This window comes from Indicator indicator, chromosome 1 (genome assembly GCF_027791375.1).
Source record: "Indicator indicator isolate 239-I01 chromosome 1, UM_Iind_1.1, whole genome shotgun sequence".
In the NCBI taxonomy this organism is placed as follows: Eukaryota; Metazoa; Chordata; class Aves; order Piciformes; family Indicatoridae; genus Indicator; species Indicator indicator.
The window spans coordinates 41623009-41644747 of NC_072010.1; the positions used below are offsets into that span (position 1 = coordinate 41623009).

General features: G+C 39.1%; 1 protein-coding gene across 4 annotated transcripts in view; it reads right to left on the reverse strand.

Annotated features, from left to right (window-relative positions):
* PCDH9 (protocadherin 9) overlaps window positions 1-16278 on the reverse strand; it is a 710467-nt gene extending 694189 nt beyond the window's left edge. For 3 of the 4 annotated variants that reach the window (XM_054382658.1, XM_054382650.1, XM_054382635.1), the window contains exon 1: window positions 13243-16278. In XM_054382658.1, the coding sequence (XP_054238633.1) occupies window positions 13243-16278 (3036 nt within the window). Of the gene's footprint in view, window positions 1-13214 lie in introns of all 4 variants that reach the window. The other variant, XM_054382642.1, reaches the window with a different exon arrangement.
* Window positions 16279-21739: the final 5461 nt, after the last annotated feature.

Sequence of the window (21739 nt, forward strand, 5' to 3'; positions counted from 1 at the left end):
TGTATCACCAGAGATACATGTGAAAGTCCAACAAGGACTTGAATTCAACCATAGGAGTAAATTGTGTGGTTTTGCCAGACAGTAGGGCAGAGACTCACTTTCCATCACTTTAGAAGCATAAAAAAGAACTAGAATAAGTTCACCTGTAATTCATATCCTCAAAGGCACCTTTACATTGCAAGATAGTGTAACGTGATTCTACACTGAAGTAGGTAATGCAGTATAAAATCCTGCTAATGATAAGGTATTGTAGTTTCACCTGTACCTAGCCAGCTCAGAACAACCCCAGGTGTATTGTTCAGGGTTGACCTCGACCAGCTACATCAAGGTATGAAAGATCTGCTGCTTCTCTCCACAAGAATTTTACATTTAGACAGATACCTCACAATAGCAATCTTGATGTAAAACACATGCTTTTTCCAGTAAAGACAGAATCTTAACAAAAATGAGAAAAAGGAACATCATGTTTAAAGAATAATGAGTGTATAGAACAGCCCACATGTAAATGAGATCTAATCTATCTGTGTCAACCGAGTTGTGCAGAATAACACAAAACCTAAATTTCTCCCTTTGTATTTTAAAAGACTTCTAAGAGCAGCAAAATTTACAGGGGAAAATGTCAAATAAATTGGCTTCACAAATATAAAAAGTATTTTTTGTGTGTGTTTACAAGATTGCATCTTCTGGTGCAAGAGTTAATGCACTTTGTGAAAGTTATACTGCGTCTTATAATCTTCAGCTGGATGTGGTGGCAGTTGAAATCTCATGACAAAATGCTAACTTATCTTTGCTACTGAAAAAATAATGAAGTGGTAAATAGTTGCAGAGCGATGTTACATGGAGTGATATGCAGGTTTTGTGGGTTCCTCATTATATGTGTAACTGTATGCACATAAAAGCAATGAAAACCCAAAACAGGCAGCAAAAGCTTAAGGCTTTAAAACTGGAATAGAATTGTTAGTGTTTTCCAATAGAAATATGATAAATTTAACCAAAGTCCCTCAGTATTTCATGTAGTGTTTTCTGCTAATTCTAAGATCTCATGGGCAGCACTTAGGCAAAGACCACAATTAAGCTAACATAACCAGTTTATTCTTATGCTGATTTTACCCTAGTCAAGACACTGACATAATGTTGAACAGTCTTAAGGTGTCTTTTTGTTATGCTTGTTGCCTATAGCATTTAACTGAAGGTGCTATCACAGCATCCCTAGCAGACTCCAAATGTCATGAGCACTAGCAAGCAGCAGCAAGCTCTTCTGACCTCCAACTATCTTTACTGAGGTCAGCAGGAAGTAGGTTTGGCACTCTTCAGTAGCTAGAGGCTTCCCAAAATGAACTTCAAGAGCACTGAATACAATCTGTCCTTGCATTTAGCACTAAGACACAAAAATGTTAAAAAATACAAAGTACAAGATAGTGAATGCAGAAATGTGTTTTAATGCAGTCACCACTGATCCAAGAATGAAAGATCCGAAAGTGGGAATTACTTCTATGACATGTTTATGACAGATAAAAATCATAAATGGCAACAAGAAGTACTTTGTCTGGAACTGATCTGCACTATGTATAAAGCATCTTAGTAGGCATTGCATGAAACCACTCTGCTGAAAAGTGCTCAGCATGCTGCTTTAAACAAGCAGACACAAGGATCACTGACATTCTGTGTATCACAGCAGCACTGCCAGACTTCTTTTTAAAAGAGTAAGTTTTTCTACAAGTCCAGACATCCACGCTGAGCTTTTAACCATTTTGAAATGTAAAGATGTATAACTCTTTTCTTCTCTCATCCCAATCTCCCTTTCAAATTGCTGAATTCAAAAAGCACTATCGTATTACTGAGTTGCAATTTCCACTGTTCTGCCTTCTGATTTACATTTTTTGCTGTCGTTTTAAGAATGAATTTTCTATCACAAGTTTTGGTGAGATACCACACCAATTACAAATTGTGAATGCATTATGCCATCTGTGAGAAAACTATGAACAACCCTACTAAAAAAAAAAAAAAAGGCAAAACATATATTAAAGAATTACTTTGCCTACTTGTTTTAACTCTGACAGATACCAGATGGCTACAAAACTTGCTGGTGAAATCAAGCAGGCTAGCTGGTACTACAGGATCACACAGTAGTACAGCAGATGTAGGTGAAGATAGATATAGAGGATTTTGTGTCTGCAGATAATACAGATCTTAACTACTCTGAAGGAAAATGACTCATACTAGGCATTACACCACAGTTTCACACCTCTGTAAAGCACATCTGGGATGCCTGTATAATATTGATTACAAGTGAAATCTGATTTCGTTTAAACATAAGGGAATTTTTTTTTCACTGTGAGGGTAATGGAACACTGCAACAGGCTGCCCGAGGGGTTGTGGAGTCTTCTTCTCTGGAGATACTCAAAACCTGCCTGGATGCATTCCTGTCTGATCTACTCGAGGTGATTGGCTTCTGGCAGGAGGGTTGGACTAGATGATCTTTTGAGATCCCTTCCAAACCCTAACATTCTGTGATTCTGTGGTTTGGTTAGCATTCAAATGCAAGTGCATAAGAGTGCAAAACCAGTCACCACTGTTCATCCTGTACCTGCTTTCACTACTTACAAATTCGCTAAATTAAACACATTTCAGATTTTGACATGCATGTTCAGGCCAAATATATTTACTCCCTCAGTTCCCATTACAACCAGAAGGAGCCATCCCAGCTAACATCTCTAACAATCCATGCTTATGAAGTTAGGCCCTAGTTTCTCCTCTGCCAAACCTTCAGTTCAGTTTTGCAATCCAAATACAGCATGCCATCAAGCTGCAGAGGGAAAATATGTTACATATTGCAGGAATACATTTTCTTCTCAGATTTGTATTAATAATTCATTCTAATTTGATTCTCTTAAGTCTACTGGAACAAGTCAAAGCAAGTATCTATCTAGTTTAGAAAATGTTTTACTTCCCATATTATGCTTCTACCCACATACGCTTCCAAATGCTTCAACTCTTTGAGTCTTAATGAAGCCAGTTGGTTCATTAGAAGTCCTTACCTACAGCAATGCATGGGTATGTTACAACAGAACGTACACAAAATGTGCTACTTCTCTACTGTGACAGTCTTCATTTAAAGGGAAATCTCATATTCCCTCAGATCACATATGTTTTATGAAAATGAATGTGTTCAGAGAATGAGATTAAAAAGTTAAACAGGAAAGGATAACTACAATAGCTCATAAGAGGAAGAGATATACTTAAGCATCAGCCAAATGACACTAGTTTTCATATCATTTATAGTGGAAGCTTGAAGACTGAAATACTCCACAAGCCATTGGTTTCTTGGTACTCTATGTCAGATTAGAATATTTCTCAATCAACTGCTAAAGCACAGAAGGCCAAAGCCTAGATTTGATCAAAGCTTAATAATAGTGATATCCAGGGATGTTCATCAGGGATCCTGTCAATAGACACATCGTAGAAACACAGAAGTTCATCACTTTCTTAAAACTCTTGAAAAGCACCTAGCATTTTCAGTTGAGATTTTGAAAAATTGCATTAAGAAATAAAAGTTCTGATTTGTGATCAGGGAAGCATATTAAAACAACAACAACAACAAAACATGTTATGAGATTCAAATTATTTGCAGAAGGTTCTGTAACACCCCTTTGCCTGAAGGTACTCTTAAAGCCTACACAGCCCACCCAGATGCGGGGCTGCTCTACTAGTTAAATGTTATGGACTGCATGGGGTTCGTTGCAATGTATTAATTCTAGAGAAGAAATTAAGAAAAATAAAAAGTAAGCATTTAAATCTCATCCCCACAATGTATTTTCATCTCATTCACATGAGGTTCATGTAATTCAGAGCTTCATTGTCCACCTGAACTGTACCAGTACTCTCTAAAGAATGGCCATTAGAAGTGAAGACAAAATGGATTAGGGTAATCCAAGGGTGGCTTCCATTCACTATATCCATGTTTCTCCTCTGTTTCCACAATATGGACAAGCACTGCCATTTTTAAGTTATTGCAGTTTAAGGAAGAAAATAGGGGCTGTATAATAAAAATAAAATGCCAATCACAGTAGTGGATCACCTATCTTGTCTCATTCTGTATTTCTACTGATTGACAACCTAGTGCTCTTGTAACATTCAAAGGCAAAAAAAAAAAAAAAAGTCAGGGATTCATTCCAAAGTGAAAAGTTTGACAGATGTAACAGCTTTCTGAAATGAAACTGATGAAACTTCAAATAGAAAAGTTCATTTCCTATATAGGGGAGAGATCAAATTTCAATACATAAAGTTTACTATCCTTAGACAGATGCAGATTTCATTTATTTTTTTTATCTGGCAATTGTTAAAAATACTGGAGATGACTAGAGCTTTGCTATTGCCACACAATCTACCTCCTGCTGCTCTAGATGCCACAGACTTCAATAAAATCCATGTTTCAGGGTACTGTTGTCACAAACTGAAGGCACCTTCAAATTCTCTTACTGTTAATGCTAGCACTTCACTGATATTTTGACCTGTACTTTTGAAATGGCAAAAGTGACACAATCTGACAAGTGACCAAAAATTCCTACTGTGATAGACACGTACCTAAACCGGAGAGGTAAAGGAAGAGGTTTTACACTATAGTGTGAATGGCCAGATACAACCAAGGGTAGAGAACAAAAGTTTACAACATCCTTTTCCTCTACCTGCATTCACAAAATGAGGCATCAAGGAACATACAGCACAGAGGAAAAATACTGGGAGCAGCAACAAAACAAAGGGACTAGAGTTTCATTGCACTGCTTTCTTAAAATAGACAGCTGTACAAATGGACAGATAATTTAATTAAAAGTCAGTAAGAGTCTTTTTGCTGATTTGGGAATCTTTGCATTTAAGCCCTAAGACTTTCCCTATATGTGTAAATATACACCATTCAAATAATACTGAAACTTAGGGAACTACATACCTTGAAAGCCTTCCCCTCAAAGCTTCAGTGAGAAAACTCGAATGGATCATACCCCTCACTGGATCATACTCTTCACTGGTGTGGGATGCGTCTTATCCAACTGCATCCATTAGCTTTTGCAACCCATTTAAACCAGCATGTTTTCTTTAGGGTGCAGTAAATCTTGAATTCAATGAAGTAGATTAGATTTGACATACAATTAGAAGCTAGACAAGATGAATCCCACCATAATGTCAATAGAAGGAAAGTCAGATACTGTGTGAACAGGTGCTACCAGAAAAACATACTGTTGAAAATTACACAAATTATACTTTTTGTGAACATCCTTTACAGAAATTAGGCTAGATCCACAATCACAACTCAGGCACCTGAAGCAATCATAATGTTAAGATACATTAATTACATGCTGCAAGGAGAGGGACTGGTATAATAACAGTATTCCCAAAATCTACCCCACTGAATGCAAAAGCTACTAAACTCAGGGGTTAAACATCACTTCCCTTCATGTTCTGCATCTTATTATAAATAGAAAGAAGGTGTTCTTTTAAATCAAAATTCAGAAGTTTAACCATTTAAGACATAGCTGCTAGCTATCAATCAACAAGAGGATTCAAGAATGTCAAATACCATTAAAAAGTGAAACATGGTCTTCCTCTTAGTATTTTTTGTGGTTTAGAGGCTGTATGACCATACAAGGTACAAGCTAAAGTAACTCATTTGATCAAAAATATTGTACAGGCAGGTATTTAACAATTTTTAATAATTAGGAAAACCAATCACAGAAATTTTCTTACTAGTAATACATGAAAGCCTAGGAGGTACTAACAACATTGTACAAAATTACAAATAAAGGTAGTTGTATCTAACACTTAATTTGGATAGAAGGAATGAGAGACAATGGATGATTTGAGGCTCCTAAGTGTTTCACAAACCAGTATCAATAGCTATGCTCTTTCAGCTATTAGCCAGTAAGAATATCCAATTCAATATTTTTGGAGTGGGGAGAGGTTGCTATACTAAAAGGATACCTAGATCTTTTTTCTGAAAATGTGAGGGAGGACACAAACAAAAGAAGAATAATCTGACAGCTGATCATCTGCATTTTATCAAATACATCTCAAAATAAAATTATTTCTAATTCACTTGACTGTCAATTAATTTTTCATATTTTTATTTTAGAAATATTATCTTAACATCATCCAATTCTTTTTTAAGAAAGTTAACATCAGGAAGATCTGCAGATGGTGTAAATTTGAAGATTTATGTCAGTTTGGATCTAGCTTCAAATGCTGACCTCTTACTCAAGAAAGGGTTCCCTATATTCCTCTTGTAGCAAGAAGTGCGCATATTCCAGAAAAACTTTCAAATAATAAAATTAGTATTTATGCACAAAAAATAGAGTTTAGCATTTCACAAAATACATGGCAAAGTTACAACATCAGCTTAAAGGAAACTACAGATGCTACATATCAACAAACCTTGACAAATGCTGAATTACTCATTTTTCTCTCTGTGCAACAGAGGATGCAGGCCAACCCATGCCAAGATTTTAAAAACAAGATTCCCCTGCAACTCACTAGCTGCAAAGCAACAAGAAGAAACAAAGAGTGGGTAACTTTTGAGACGGGTACAATTTTGACAACACAGTGTGACTACAAATCAAAATTTCAAACACCTTTCTCTATATTATGAAACATAATTCATGGTACTCATGAAAACAGAAAACTAAATTGAGAATGGAGACCGAACCTTTACAAGATTTCAAAGTTTGGACTTTTTAGTAGGATCAGCATGAATTCAATGTTCAAATCATAGTGGCCTCAATGCTTCCCTGAATCCTCAGGTACTGGAAATAACCTACACATGGTTTTGTATGGTTATGATAACATTCCTATACAAAAGATTTTTTTTTTATTTACTTGAAATTTCATAATTGTATGACCAATACAATACTGCAGCAACATTAATGTAATGTGTCTCCTGTCACTAATGGCTATTGCTATTTCCAGTGGGAGTTCGTAACTTGCTAAAACGCAATCCACTACAACAAAATTACTGCAACTATACTAGAAAAGCTTTTTTGTATGATACTTTAAAGAAACGTTTCAGATGATATGCATTTTGCATTTAGACACGCATGTAAAATTTTTGTTAGGCAAGATGCTAAAGCCCCTTATGTTGCAAATGCCTTGATAAAAGATGCCAATCAAAATGAACAAAAGATGTAGCCCTCCCCCAAATTTTATCTACAGTCTGGAAAATCTTTTTTTTAAGTCACTGAAATGCTATCTCATGTAAACCAGAAATGAACTGATTAAATACTGTGATCAGTCTACTGTGATAAATAATTTTATGTACATTCCAACACAGGCTGAAAAGTCAAATAAGAAAAGAAAAAGAAAGTAAGGTATGTTTTCCCTTCAGTTTTCCCTTGTTTGTCCTTCAGTGAAGAAATGGACATTACAGAATGTATGCAAGAGATGGCCTGTACTTGAGCAGCAACTGAGGAAACTTCTGAGTATAGACTTTATGGATCATCATAGCATTTTGTGGGAGAAGAAATACCGAAAATTCATGTATTGCCTCTAATTCCCATTAGATCTTCCAGAACATGGTACCTCCATTTTGTCAATTATATTCTGCATGAGTGCTGCAATTAAATAATACAGAAAGAAGATACAGTATCTTCTGAAATAAATGAAACAAACTCAGCTATTCTTGAATGGAACTTGCCTAGACAAGGGTTGGTCCACCAGGTATTAGGCATTTGCCCCTATGCAGAACACACACAGTCGAGCAGTTGTATTACAAAAATAAGAATCCTAGAACTGATGAAGTAATCTTACTTATGACTTGGAAATTGCTCTTCAGACAGGTAGACTGAATGTAAATAGGTCACAGTTTCCATATCTTTAACATCTGTTGTTTATACCCAAGAAAGCACATCAGGGGCAAGAAAATTAATTCCCCAATTGTTGTCAACTGAGTTAGGGAACAGCAATAAACAGCTTACTGTAAGCCTCTAGCTACAATAAAATTGCTGTCAATAAAGTGTGGCTGATATGGTTTTGCAGTGCTAGAAGAACACATTCTTTGGAAGTGAAAATATGAAATGGAAACTAAAAAGATCATCCCTTGTGCCTAAATACAAAAGACCATTATCACAAAATTCCAGCAGTATTAAACCCTCAAGATCTGGTTCTCATTTCCATGTGTGACAAAAATTTATTAGCATTTGTAAAACTTTGGCTTTGTAAATTCAGGACAGATGAGATGCCAGTGATTCTGATAAAAATCTTTTGCATGGGAAACATTTCAAGAGAAATGAAGCTTGCTAAGCTTTTACTGTCTGTATCCATATACACAAAATTTTCCTTACTCTAGTTTAGGATTTCTGCTGTCACTATTGAAAGTGGTATTATAGCTTAGGGTTATGTTCAGATTTCCATTATAACGCTCAGTTTTCACATGCTCTTAACTTTCTGAAAAATTCTTCTTTTCAGCTGAAATTTTCCATGCTTGGTCTCAGCTCAAAGATGAGTTTCTTTAGACAGAGGAGCAAAATCTGTTAACCTATTTTTTTTTTCAGTTATATAAGGACAGAAAAAAATACACTGTACATTTTCACCATTTCTAATATTTTAGTATATAGATATATAAATATACAGAACTAGAAAACAATTGAATTTTCCATGCAGATATTTTTCCAGGTGACTAGACCTCACCCAAGACTAATATCCATGCTAACACGTGAAACAATGAAATTGCATTTTTTTTATACTAAACAGTAAAACAAGGCCACCAAAAATAATACTGTGCACAGAATTATGGAATGCTACACTTATAGAATTTTTATATTTGCATGTGATGTAGACTCTGCACTGCTGTTCCAATGCAGATTCCCATCAACTTATGGGCCTTGAAATTGTCACTCTCGGCATATCAAATGAAAAGTCATCAGTGTTTTCAGCTTTTCTTTTCTCTTACATAAACCCCAAAGTTACAAATTTAAACACTCCAGAGTAAGATAACATCAATTACATTTGCCACAGAATGCTTAAGTGATGTGCATTGATCAGCAGGAGCCTGTCTACTCATTCCTTGACCAGGCAAGAAGTCCATTGACTGAAAAAGGAGTAAAGCAAGCTCCGCAGAGCTTATGTTACTGACTATACGATCAAAAAAGTACCGTAGTATGGAATGCATTTAATGCGCCAGTCAAGTCACAAATCCTTAATTTCTGCTATCCCAGCACAGAAATAAATGGACACTGTTAACACATATTTAGCTTTCATGAGCGTACAAGAACTGTAGACCTTTCCAAAATGTATACATTGTCACCTTGATTCAGAGAAGTGCTTAGAACGTGCTTAGGGCTGTCCTTCTCAAAGACAGTATTTGAAGTCATTCGGACTTCAAGGATCTGCTTCAATCCTATCACTTAAAACGAAAGTTCAGCACATGCCTAAATGCTGTTTGATGAGGAATAAAGACTGAAGGTTTTACTCATAACCCATACTGATACATATTTTTAAACCTCTGTTGTTTGTCATTGTTGTAATTCAAATCTGATTAAGTTGTTATAATTTAAAACTAGGATGACCAGAGTAAATTTGCCCTGCTTTCTTTTTTTATTTAATCTGTTGCTAATCTGATGATACTGAGTAGGAGTTTTTTTGTCTGTTTATTTGCTTTTTATAAGAGGCCTTTCACAAAGAACAATAAAACATGTCGACTTCTACTGTATTTCTATGTAGCTATTTGCTGTAGCAACTTTCTAAGTTGAAGTGCATTTTAAAGTTCAATCAAATATTGAAAAGAACACTGATTGAGAAGCCTGCATAGATTTCAATATTCTTTATGAATCATAACAGTGATTTTGGAAGCTTAGCTGTATAAGCTGGTGGTGTGCAACATCCTTTACATACTCCTAATTATGTGAATTAGCATTTAGAACAATCCCAAGTTCAAGTATTCAAAAATGCTCTTTTTGGAGCATCCACCAGGTTTACTGCAAGATAGGCACTTGAAGAAGGCTTTGGTTTTTATACTAAGTACTTCTGAAACATCAGCTTGTGCAATTCAAAGTGACATGTGAAGATTTAACCACAGAATTTCCACTAAATTTATTGACAATTGCACAGAAATTGCCCCCCCCAAAAAAAAAAAAAAAGCTAAGAATTTTGTGCTGAACAATCTATTTTTGAATTCTAAAAGCTTTATCACTTAGAACCCAGTTCCAGCAGATTTCCAGGACCAAGCTCCCATTAAAAGTAATGGGATTTTGCTTGAATGGCATCTGAGTGTGGACGTAGGTCTCAGCTATTAATATTAATGTATCTGCAAGATACATTACATGTGTATTTACCTTGGACTGAAAGAAACTCCAATTAAAAATGGAGGATGATAACATTTCTTAGATGTGTATTAATCCTATATTTCTTCTTTCCCTATCTCAACACCCTCCACAACAATTCCTCCCTTTGCAAACCACATAAAGAAAACGTGCTGAATATAAAGGTAACTTAATACAGCTTCTAACAGTAGCTACAGAGAAATTAATTGTGTTAAACCTCAAGGAAACAGTACACTGGCACAGAAGCAAGTATCTCTTCTGAAAGGAATTTTTAAAAAATGTTTTTCAGATACTGCAGTATGAGCACACACTACTATGCAGTAAGATTTTAAAATCTGAATACTTTGCTTAAAGGCCATACCCTATCACAAACCTAAAAAAAAAACAAAAACCCAAACCCAACAAACCCCACACTATGAAAGTGTATTTAACTCCTATGCCACTGAATATTAGCTAAAAGGCATCTTAATTTCAGGAATTACAAACAGAATAATAGGAACACTACTAATGATTACTACCAGTGCTGAACATACTGCTCCACACAAAAGTGACAAGGGAGTATAAAAAGGTTATATCCTGTAACAGTCATCATTGGGAAAAAGAAAACAAACACTGTCTCCTGTGCCACAGAATAAAAATACACAACCTCAGTTTAGAAAAATGTCTACCTACAAAAGAGTTAGATTTTCAGTTACATATAATGTTACAACTTTTGCACAGAGTGATCCAAATAATGAGTTCGAAAAGGATTCAGCAAGACTTCAGCAGAGTTTGAATCAGGTCCATATACAGGTATAATGACTGATATTATTGGACTGAAAGCAATGTATTTAACACGATGAATACAGGTAAACGAAAACACTGACAGCAGTTTTTGTTTGGGTTTTGTTTTTGTTTTGTTGTTTTGGTGTTTGTTTTTTTTTTAACCTCATACTCAGCTTCACTGTACAGGGCTTGTAGATTGTATCAGGTAAATAATTTGGGGGGTCTTAAGTGCCTCTAGGTGCTATGGGGGGCTAAGTTTGTTTCCTAATAGAGTTTGGAAAGCTAATTGCAGCTAAATTAACAACATCTCGGAACAGAAACAGACTGTGTGGGTTACAGGTGTTACATTTTGTAACTAAAACTCGGGAGAAAACTTCAACTGAGTAACCACAGATTATCCAGAGCTTTTTCTATCGGTTTGTTTGGTTTGGTTTTGTTTTTTCCTAACCAGTTCTTTTTTTAAACTAACACTAATAGTATGTGCATGGTGCTGTGTGACAGACTGGAGATGGCTCTGGGAGTATACCCTTTAAAATCTTTTAGAAAGGTTAAGGTTTTGAGAGAATCTTCTGTGATGTTTTCAGTGTCTTCTTGTAAGGATGAGTTGTTTTAGAGCAGTCAGTTTAGCAGAACTGCCTAAAAAGTGCTTGTTTCATTCTTAGCATCTTGTTAGTGTGACACCTTACAGACACCCAAAGTCAAGACACAGTTCTGGGAACATCACATTCATCTCAGATAAGGCTAATGCAACAGCAAGAAAATTACTTTATCCTAAACTTGGCTACTGTCAAAATCTTTTTGCAAAGACAAGCCTAAATGTGTCTCACTTGATTCCCTAGGATTCATATACCTAATAAATTCAAACGAATCACCATCACTTGGAGGGTACAGAACCAGCAGGAATATGAACACAACTTCTAACACCTACAAAGTCGACGCAGCAAAAGTGAAGCATGAAGGAAGCTGCCTCGCAAGCATTCAAACTTAACTACTGACCACTCCAGTGCAACTGTCACTAAATAAAAGGTTCTTTGGCTGCAATATCAGCTGGATCCTTCCCTCCCCCCGCCTTTTCCTAGCTACTGCAGGGCTGGCACGGGGCCAGCTTAAGCGACATAGTACCTTAGTGCCATCTACAGGCCACACTGACACACCAATTCAGTGTCAAAAGACAAGCACCGATAAAATAAATTAGACAGCACCGCATTTAAATCTTTATTAGCAAGGAATTATTAGACCTAAGAAAAACTAATGCTGGATTTGGTTGAAATATGAGTTTCTCAGCCTCCTAATCCCTCTTCATATGGTGTATTTCACAGTTTAAAATGAGTTACGACAGATCACTTATGCATTACTAAGATGAAAAAATATTTACAATGGGCTTTTTTTTTTTTCTGCATAATTCAGATGTATTCAGAAAACGCATTCCTTTCAAAAGTATGTTTTGGCCATTTTTTTTAAATATGCAACAAACCATCTATGCAATATCAACTTTCATCTGTTACAACAAAACCATTGTGAACTCAAAACAGAGGAAGACTTCCGTATGGCTTAGTTATATCCTACCAACGAACCACATGCTTCACAGATGAAGTAGCTTTAAAAATCAGTTGTCTTTCTTAGGGAAAAAAAATAAACCCTTTAGTAACACTAACTTCACAAGGTTCCAAACCAACTTGAACTATAAAAGAACCTCAAGCCAATTCACTTGAACTGAATGTACACACCCCTTCAATCTTGAAACATAAATTTGCAGACTGCAATTTGGCATATAAGGAAATATATTTTCCTCTTCAATAACTTTTACATTTGGACAGTCAAATACCAGGGAGAAAAAAAAAACAAAACGTTTTTCAGTTTTGATAGTGCACCTGTATGTGCACATGCACAGATGCACTAAGTGTCCTTTAACAATCAGTAGTTTTCAAATTCCAAAGCATCACAGGCATTTTGCAAGTGTTTAAGACCCAGATAAATAGCAATGGGGTCAAGTTTTACTTTGTTTGGTTTTGTTTTTTTGTTCCCCCCATAATGTAACTAACTTAAATTAGACTAAAACAAAAACAAACCCAAATTAAAAAAAAATAAAACAAACCACAACATAGTGGCACTTTTAATACTGGTTGATCGGGCACTTGTATGCAGTACTTATAGACCAGTAAAAGTGCTCGTTTACCTGTCTGGTGTGTAAGGGGCCCTTTGTCTTGAAGCCTCCTTGGGAACTGCACTCTGAGGCACTGAAGTGATCTGAACTAGTGGAAGAGCGTTTGGAAAGGGTGTCACAACCACCAACAAAGGTGTTGTCCAACGGGAGCTCCTGAATCACATGGTGTTTTTTCACTGAAACTGGAGTGTCAGGTTTGAGATGAAAAGCAGACTGTGGAGAGGCAGACTTGTAATGCTTGGCAAGATCAGGACTGTTAGGCTTAAAAGTTGTTGGTGGTGCTGTGCCCCAGTCAAATCTTCCTATACTTTGCTCCTCCAGCTCTGCTGGAAGGCTTATTGTCCCGTTGATAGGTTCATGAACTGCATCATCAGGTTTGGACTCCTCAATGGTCACAAAGTTCAAAAGAGAACTCTTTGGAGATTTCCTTTTCTTCCTTTTCTTTTTCTTGTTTTGCTTGTTCTCCTGATTGGGAGACATCCACTCAGCACCTTGCTTGCTCCTCTGGGCGGCTTTGAATCTGGATGCATGCCGACAACGAACAAGAACTGTTACAAATATCACCACTATGACAACCATGGCACCTGCCACAATAGCAATCATGATCGTGAGATAGTCCTCATTTTGATAGGGTTGGCTACTGTCCCCTATGTTCCGGTCCAAAGGTGTTTCCATAGTCCTGCGTATCAAGTCATAAATATAAGAGGCATTTCCAGCGGTATCATTTACATACAAAAACACAAGTACAAGAGTATGCAGGGATTTGGGATAACCCAAATCACTTATGTTGACAACTAAGCGATGCAGCCCCACATCATTAGGAGTTGGTTTTTCTTCCAGAGTGATATTACCTGTCACTGGATCAATCCGGAACAACCCCTTGTTATTTCCACTTACAATTGTGTACTTCAGCTCAGCATTCATGCCAGTGTCTATATCCACAGCAAAGACCTCAGCTACCACTGATCCTGGAATTGCTGAGAGTGGCACTAGCTTAAAAGAAGTATTAGAAGGTGGGTAGATGACAACAGGGCTGTTGTCATTAACATCCATGACGTTTATGGTTACTTTTGCTGTAGAAGAGCGAGGAGGTTGTCCTCCATCCACTGCCTTAACATCAAAAGTATAGGAGCTCTGCTGTTCTCGATCAAAAGAAACATTGGACTTTATAACTCCAGAGTACGGATCCAGCACAAAGTTTTCATTGTCATTCAGGATGGAAAGGGTCACTGCTTTATTTTCCCCAGCATCTGCATCAGTCACTGTGATCACCCCTACTGTGCTATACTTTGGTAAGTTCTCTGAGACAAAAAACTGAAAGTGATTATGAGTAAATTTGGGACTGTTGTCATTTTCATCCAACACAGTAACAATTACAGCTGCTTGACTCTGCAAAGGAGGGGTGCCATTGTCTCGGGCTGTAACAGTAAAAATGAAACGTTCCTGCTCTTCTCTGTCAAAAACTCTGGAGGCTGTCAAAACTCCTGTCTTTCGATCCAGATCAAAAAAGGAGGCATTAGGGCCAAGCTGATAAACAATGTCTGCATTTTTCCCACTGTCTTCATCTGTGGCACTAATAGTTGTTAAGTATAGACCACGACGGTTGTTTTCAGAAACTGACAGCTCAATTACAGGCTGGCTGAAAATCGGAGGGTTGTCATTTTCATCCTCCAGTTTAACTCTTACCAGGGCAGTCTGGTTCAAACTGGGCTTGCCAGAATCAGAGGCAACAATTTTAAAGCTGAATTCTTTGGTGCCCTCATAGTCCAACAAGGAAGAGGTCTCTAACAAATACTGGTTGTCGTAAACTGCCTTCAAGTGGAAGGGGACCTCTCTCTCAATGAAACAGATCACTTTGCCATTCACATCAGTGTCCTTATCTGAAACTGTAATTAGGGCAATCTTTGTATTGACAGGATCTTTCTCAGATAAGTACACTGTGCCATTGATGGGACTTATTATGTACCTGAGGTCTATGTTAGGAGGGTTATCATTTACATCAGTGACATTGATGGTAACAGTTGCCCTGGCTGGTGTAGAGCTACCATCACTAGCCAGCACTGTCACTTTGTGAATAGCAGTTTCTTCTCGATCTAAGGACCTCTGAACTGTAATCATCCCTGTGGTGTTGTTTAAAGCAAAAAATCTTTTGGTTGCAGGGGCGACTTGGGCACCAAAAATATATCTGATTTCTGCATTGCTTCCTATATCTGCATCTGTAGCATGAAGCTGAATTACTGAAGTGCCTACAGGAGCATTCTCTGGTATATGGACCTCTACTTGGCTCTCTTTAAACACTGGCCTGTTATCATTGACATCACTTACTGTGACTTGCAGGATGGCTGTGCTGGATTTCTGGGGGGTGCCTCCATCCTCCACTTTTATTTTCATCACGTAGGTATCCTTTTGCTCTCTGTCCAAGTTCTGCTGAACGATCAGCTGAGGCCATTTCTCTCCTTCTGGAGTTTCTACAATATCCAGTCCAAAGACACTCTGCCCATTTAGCAACTCGTAGTGCTGCACACCGTTGAAACCTGTGTCTGGATCTGTTGCTGATGGAATTGGAAAGCGACTGTTGATCAGAGTGTTTTCTGGGATGGAGATATTGATGACAGGGGATGGAAACATAGGTGCATTGTCATTAGTATCCTTTACAATAATTTTTATTTTGATCAGCCTAAAAAAGTCATTGGGGAGAATCACCACTTCAAGTTCAAAAAAACATTCATTTTCTTCTGCATAGGAAGCTCCAGCACAGAGTTTTTCTCTGTCTATTCTGTTGGATGTCGTAAAGATTTCCCCAGTGTTACTGGACACTTTGACCAGAGGGGCATCCCCTGCTTTAGACACCAGTCTGTAGACAAGGCTGGCACTGGTCCCCGTGGCAGCATTGATGTGAGAAATGTTCAGGTCCTTTGGTATGTTCCCTATGGGTACATTTTCAGGCAGCTCCTCTCTAATAGTGTAAATAAGTTCTTGAGCTACAGCAGAATCCAGCCTTAAACAGGCAATCAAAGCAGCCAACAGGTAAAAATCCCTCAGGTCCATGATAAGGTTTTAATTCTCTTTTCACAGACTTTAGGACTTAAAGGTTTCCAGAAAGGAAAGATGCGCGATTTGCAAGAGGAAGCATGCATGGACTGCAGGATGCATTACATCTCATTTCTTATTTGGAGACAGCACTGTCAACATAACCACACAGAACAGCGTTATTGGTTTTTTTAGGCATGACAAATCCACAATCTCCAACTACGACTTGTTTTTGCAATGCACACTTAGAGCTGTACGTTTTCCTACTGCTTCCTTCCACAAGCAATCCCTCTGGACAAACGCACCAATATCCCATCGGCTGCATTTGCACAGAGCAAGAATGGAAATAACTACTTGCAGGATTAAGGGTAGCCACTGTTTCAACGCATACTTTCTGAATAACGTCTTGGTACACTCTGTAACATGCTTTCCCTCCTCCAGCCGGTTATTTGGTGCAAGTGAAAAATCTTCCTGCACTACTTCTGGATTCTAACCGCTATGTCAGCTGCCAAATGTAATTTGTTGTTTGCTTCCGTATGTATTTTTTAGCTCTTGCAAACCAGATTTTTCTCTGCTCCTTGTGCCTCGCATTCCCCTCTACAGCTATGGTACAGGGAAATAACCACCCGGACGTGCTGCTGCTGCAGCAGTCGTCACTGGCTACTTCACATCCCTGTTAACCGATGAGACAATAACAGGACTTACAGTTTTTTACACTCTCAGCTCAATGTTTCCTCTCCAGATGTTGGATACTTCTCCTTCTGTTTAATAATCTTAAACTTTCTTTATTTATTTTTAAACACAGCCTAAATCAGGAGGCTGGAAATTCCAATTCCAACTTAGGAGCAGCCAGCACGTTTATAGGAAAGGGGGGGAAGAATCTATTTTCTAGTGAGGAGAGAGGTGCAGCCTTTCCCCATTGACACTGACCTTCTTTCAGGATGTTATTAGCAGTTGCCACACATAAATACTGCAGACTAATCATGCAGGTTACAAAAAAATGGAAAAAGGAAAGCGACAGACAGACTTCTGTTTGCATGCTCTGCTAACCGCCAATGATCCGGGTGCAAAGCTGCCAGCAGCTACAGTTTGGCGGAACTGGGCAGCCCCTAAGCACTAATCTTATCTGCATTAAGCTGCACGATAGCTGATGCCCGTGATTACTTCCAGCAGAGTGATGCAGGTAGGGATGCAGAGACAGCGAGTAGGTGAGCCTTTGCCACTAACATCAACTGAATCTGAAACACTGATTCTTTCCCTAGATAAATATACTGCGTGTTGGCTGCCTTTTTTTTTCCTTTTTTTTTCCCCTCCCTTTAAAGCAATGCACCACAGTGTATAGGTAACTTTGCACTTACGTTGGTTGTCTACCTTTGACGATCTGCTGCAGCTAAGCAATGATCTGTTCCACCAGATATAGCACAATGCATCTGGTAAACCACCAGATTTGGAGAGATCAGCAGCAGCCAAACGCTTCCTCCTTGAGATATGTGTTGCTTCGGGATGGCAAATTAGCAACTCCAGGGAACAAATTCACAGTTCTGTCGTTAGTCATCCTCTCCACGTTTCATTTCTCTCAAGCGGCGATCCTTCGGGTGTTTAACGTGCACGCAGCAACCCAAACAAACAGCAAGCAAAATTCGGTGCACTTCTTTAGAGCGGGGGTATTTTCCGCTCTGTACGGCACACGGTTCCCATCCCTCTCTCCGCTGAGCAAACACCTACATGAAGTCTGCAACTTCTTACTGGAAATGACAAGAGTTGGTCTGGTGGTGCTTCTCTCTCCTTCTTTCTCTCTGGGGTAACAGTGGCAAAAAAAAAAAAAATCCTAATAGATTATTGCTTTAGTGACGGGAGGACGCGACAGCGCTTTCCCTCCTCCCTCCAAGCCTCTCGCCCTCGCACACGCTCTCTCTTCTCTCTCTCTGAACTGAAATTCTTGATATAACTCTCAATAAGCCCAGAGGGAGGGTGTGAGCGCCGCTAAGCCCCCCCTCTCGCCGCTCCGCATTGGATCGCGCCGGCGGGGGCGGTGGCTGGCGGAGCGCGGCCCTGGCATTGGCCGCCGGGCACGTCGCTCCCCGGGCCGGCCGGGAGGCGGGGGCGGCCGCGCGGCGGCACGGGTCTCCGCCGCGCGGAAGGGTCAGGAGGGACGCGCAGCACGGGGCCGCGGGGGGAGGGAAGGCGGGGGAGGGGAAGGGAAGGGAACGGAAGATGGACGCGGGCACAGGGGCAGGTGCGGCGCGTGTGGCACGGCGACCCGAAGGACGGCGCTGCGTGCTGGGGGCCGTAGCGGGGGCCGGGGCGCGGAGAGAGGCAGGAGGGATCATCAGGGCACTGCGGAAAAGATGAGGGTTTGATGTGGGTTTAGGTTGGTGGGGTGCGCTGGAGGGAGCCTGTTTCGGGGGTGTGCCACAGCGCGTTCTGTCTCCCTTGCGCGGGGAAGGCTCGCAGGAAGCGCAGACCTCCGAGCCGCGGTTGCATGTCTGGCACGGAGCGCTAGTGGCCGCGTGTTGTCCGCGGCCGGGCCCAAAGCTGCAGCCTGGCGCCGCGCAGCGCAGCTCTGGAGGAAGCACCTTGCCCTGGCCCTCCTCCGCGCGTTTCGACTTTATATTTAATACATGCCTTTTCATCTATAATTCACGCTGCTCTGACTCCAGCCCTGTCTGAGCTCCCATTTACGCCTGCACACCTTTCTCCTTCCCCTTCCCGAAGGGTCAGCCGAGACACTTGGGGAAGGAGGGAGAGAGCTGCTCTGCTGGTTTGGGGTTTATCAGCTTAAACATCGAGCTGGAAAACATTCCTCTTCAGTGGTTTGATAAATAATAAAAGTGCTCCTTTCACCTTCCCCGTAAATGACACACGTAAATTATCCATCTAGCCCCAAAGAAGCATCACATGCCTGAAAGCCAGTGTAATAAAATGCCAGTGTGTTACAATAGGAGTGACCTCAAAAATGTGACAAGTAGGTGATTATGCTGCATTATATGTAGTGCCTTTTTCAACGTTTTCTAAAGCATGAATGAACCTTCATTTGACTGTGCTTTTGTTGCTAGCTTTTCTCAGCTTGAACTTGCAAGCTGTATGACATAGTACCTATCCGATTCAGCATGCCCAGGTACCTGGCCATGCTGGTTTCTGTTTCTGGTTAAGCCTCTCAAATACATATGCATTCAAAAAACACAACATCAGCATATTATTTTTTTTGTGTGTGTATACACAGTATTCTATCTAGATAATTTACACATTTTCAGCTGATAGCACTGGCCAGCTAAAGAGTTCCTGCCTTGAAGATTTTACATTTTCAGATGCAGGCTCCAACCTTTAAACTCCATACGCATCTGCACGTACGACACACCATTAACTAATGCTGGAAGCTGCTTGTATCTGTCAGAGGTCAGTAATTTGCATGGCCTGGTGTTGCGTAGTACATACTGACAAATGTACATACCCTTGCTAGTTATAACCATGCTGTATGTGAACATTGTGCATCCTGTAATCCCATGATGTGTAAAGATAAAACACTCTCCAGTTTTGCTGTGCTTTGTATTTCTGTCCAAAAGTCTCCTGTTACAGATGCAGAAAAAAAATTGATCCTGGTTTTGATGGCATCAAGTAAGGTTAGCAAACGGAACTGAATCTAATAATAGTTTAAGACAAATGTTCGTTTTGTAGTACAGAAAGGATGGCTACAGCCCCAGCATTGAAAGTCAAGCAAGTGACATGAAGGAGCAACCTTAATGCCAAACCACTTAGATAAAGAACTCTGTGAATGAATTAAGTATGCAGTTCGTTCGTCTTTTAAAATACAAAGCAGAACAGCCATTAATAAAGAAGGTAATTTGAACTACTAGCATTCTGTGTAATGCAGCCTGCTTCTGAAATACAGCATGTTTATATATGCGTTAATAATGCACACATTTTTCCTGACAGTAGTCATATCACAGCAGTGTGGCATCACAGACATTTTATAGCCTCATTCTAGTAACATCACAGACATACAACATTCTTATTCTAATCACACTATAGTCATTTCAATGTCACATTGTAGTCGCATCACATAGCCTGGTAATAATTATTTAACTTTATTGCTAAGCTGAATAGTTTTCTGTTTGCTCAGGGATGACTTTAACTTGTAGTCAGAACTGATTAGCACATACTCATAAATGAGTTCTCATGTACACAGGGTTAGTCTCATGAAAAGTTAGAAAAAAGAAAAGTAAAATTTCAATGAATTGTATTTAAACCAAACATGGTCAGAAGTCACAATAATAGCATATTTTTTGTTGTTTTGTGAAGTTATTTTAGAAAGTCAAAGATGTTTGCATGCAGATCAGTCATGTTTATGTGCTCCCTTTAAAATTCTGTAGTTCTTTAACTCTACATTATTCGCCTCATGGAAGAGACAGATCTTCAGACTGTAGTGTTTGCACAACAGATTGTAAAATTGAGGCCTAGAGTACCAAAGGGGCTAGAACTGACACAAGTACTTCTAATAATGGGAGAAAATGAATAGAAGGGGCTGAGTTCCTGAGTAGGAGCTGGAATTGCCTAGTGCAGCATTCCGCTGCCCCCGAAATGTGAGGAGCTACTCTGAAACGTTCCCCATGTTCACTTGAGTAGCCATGTTTTATCCTCCAGTAAATGCTTATTTGCTCAGTCTTACATTTGAGAAAACTGTGGTATTTGATGTTATATTCTCCTCAAATGCAGCTATGTACCATTATTTATAGTGTTCCTTAATAGTCTCCTTTCTTTACTGTGATACATTACGCTTTTGTCTGCATATATGAACACTGGACTCCTAATCACATCATAACCTATTAAAATGACTTCTGTATTATAGCATATTAACTATTCATCCACATCATTGCTTGTTATCTTCGCCTCCATATTATTATGTATCAAATTCTTTTCTGCATCATATCTGACTCAAATTCTAGCATGCTAGAAACTGGCTCCAATTATTCTGTACTAGCTATAGCCAAATTGCAGTAAATGGAATTGCTTACATTGTATCATACTGGCTACAGGCTCACACAATACATTATACATGAAACTGATTCACATTATGCTTAGCTAACTAAAGACTTTAATCTTGAAGTGTTGAGCATAAAATGCTATCGTTCTTCACTGAACTGGCTCTGGTTACTTGATCATTTTGTACCTGTGATTGCCTCTTACTGGCTGTTATTATTAAAGCAAAATGGCTTTTCCTCTCCTGCAGTTCTACCACTTTCTATGGAGAGCTGATTCATATGCTAATGAATGTGCTCTTTTACTTCGTGCCTTCACACTGCAACACTGGAACCTGACCTGTGGTGCACCTGTAGCATGACCCATTCAGTGCAGGACAGTGAAAAAATATGTTATAAATATTCACTTGTGTGTTCAACTAACAAGTCTTTAGCAATCGTTAATATAATCCCTGGAGGCCTTGTTTCTTAAACGTTGCTTAAATAGTAAACAAATCCAGCCT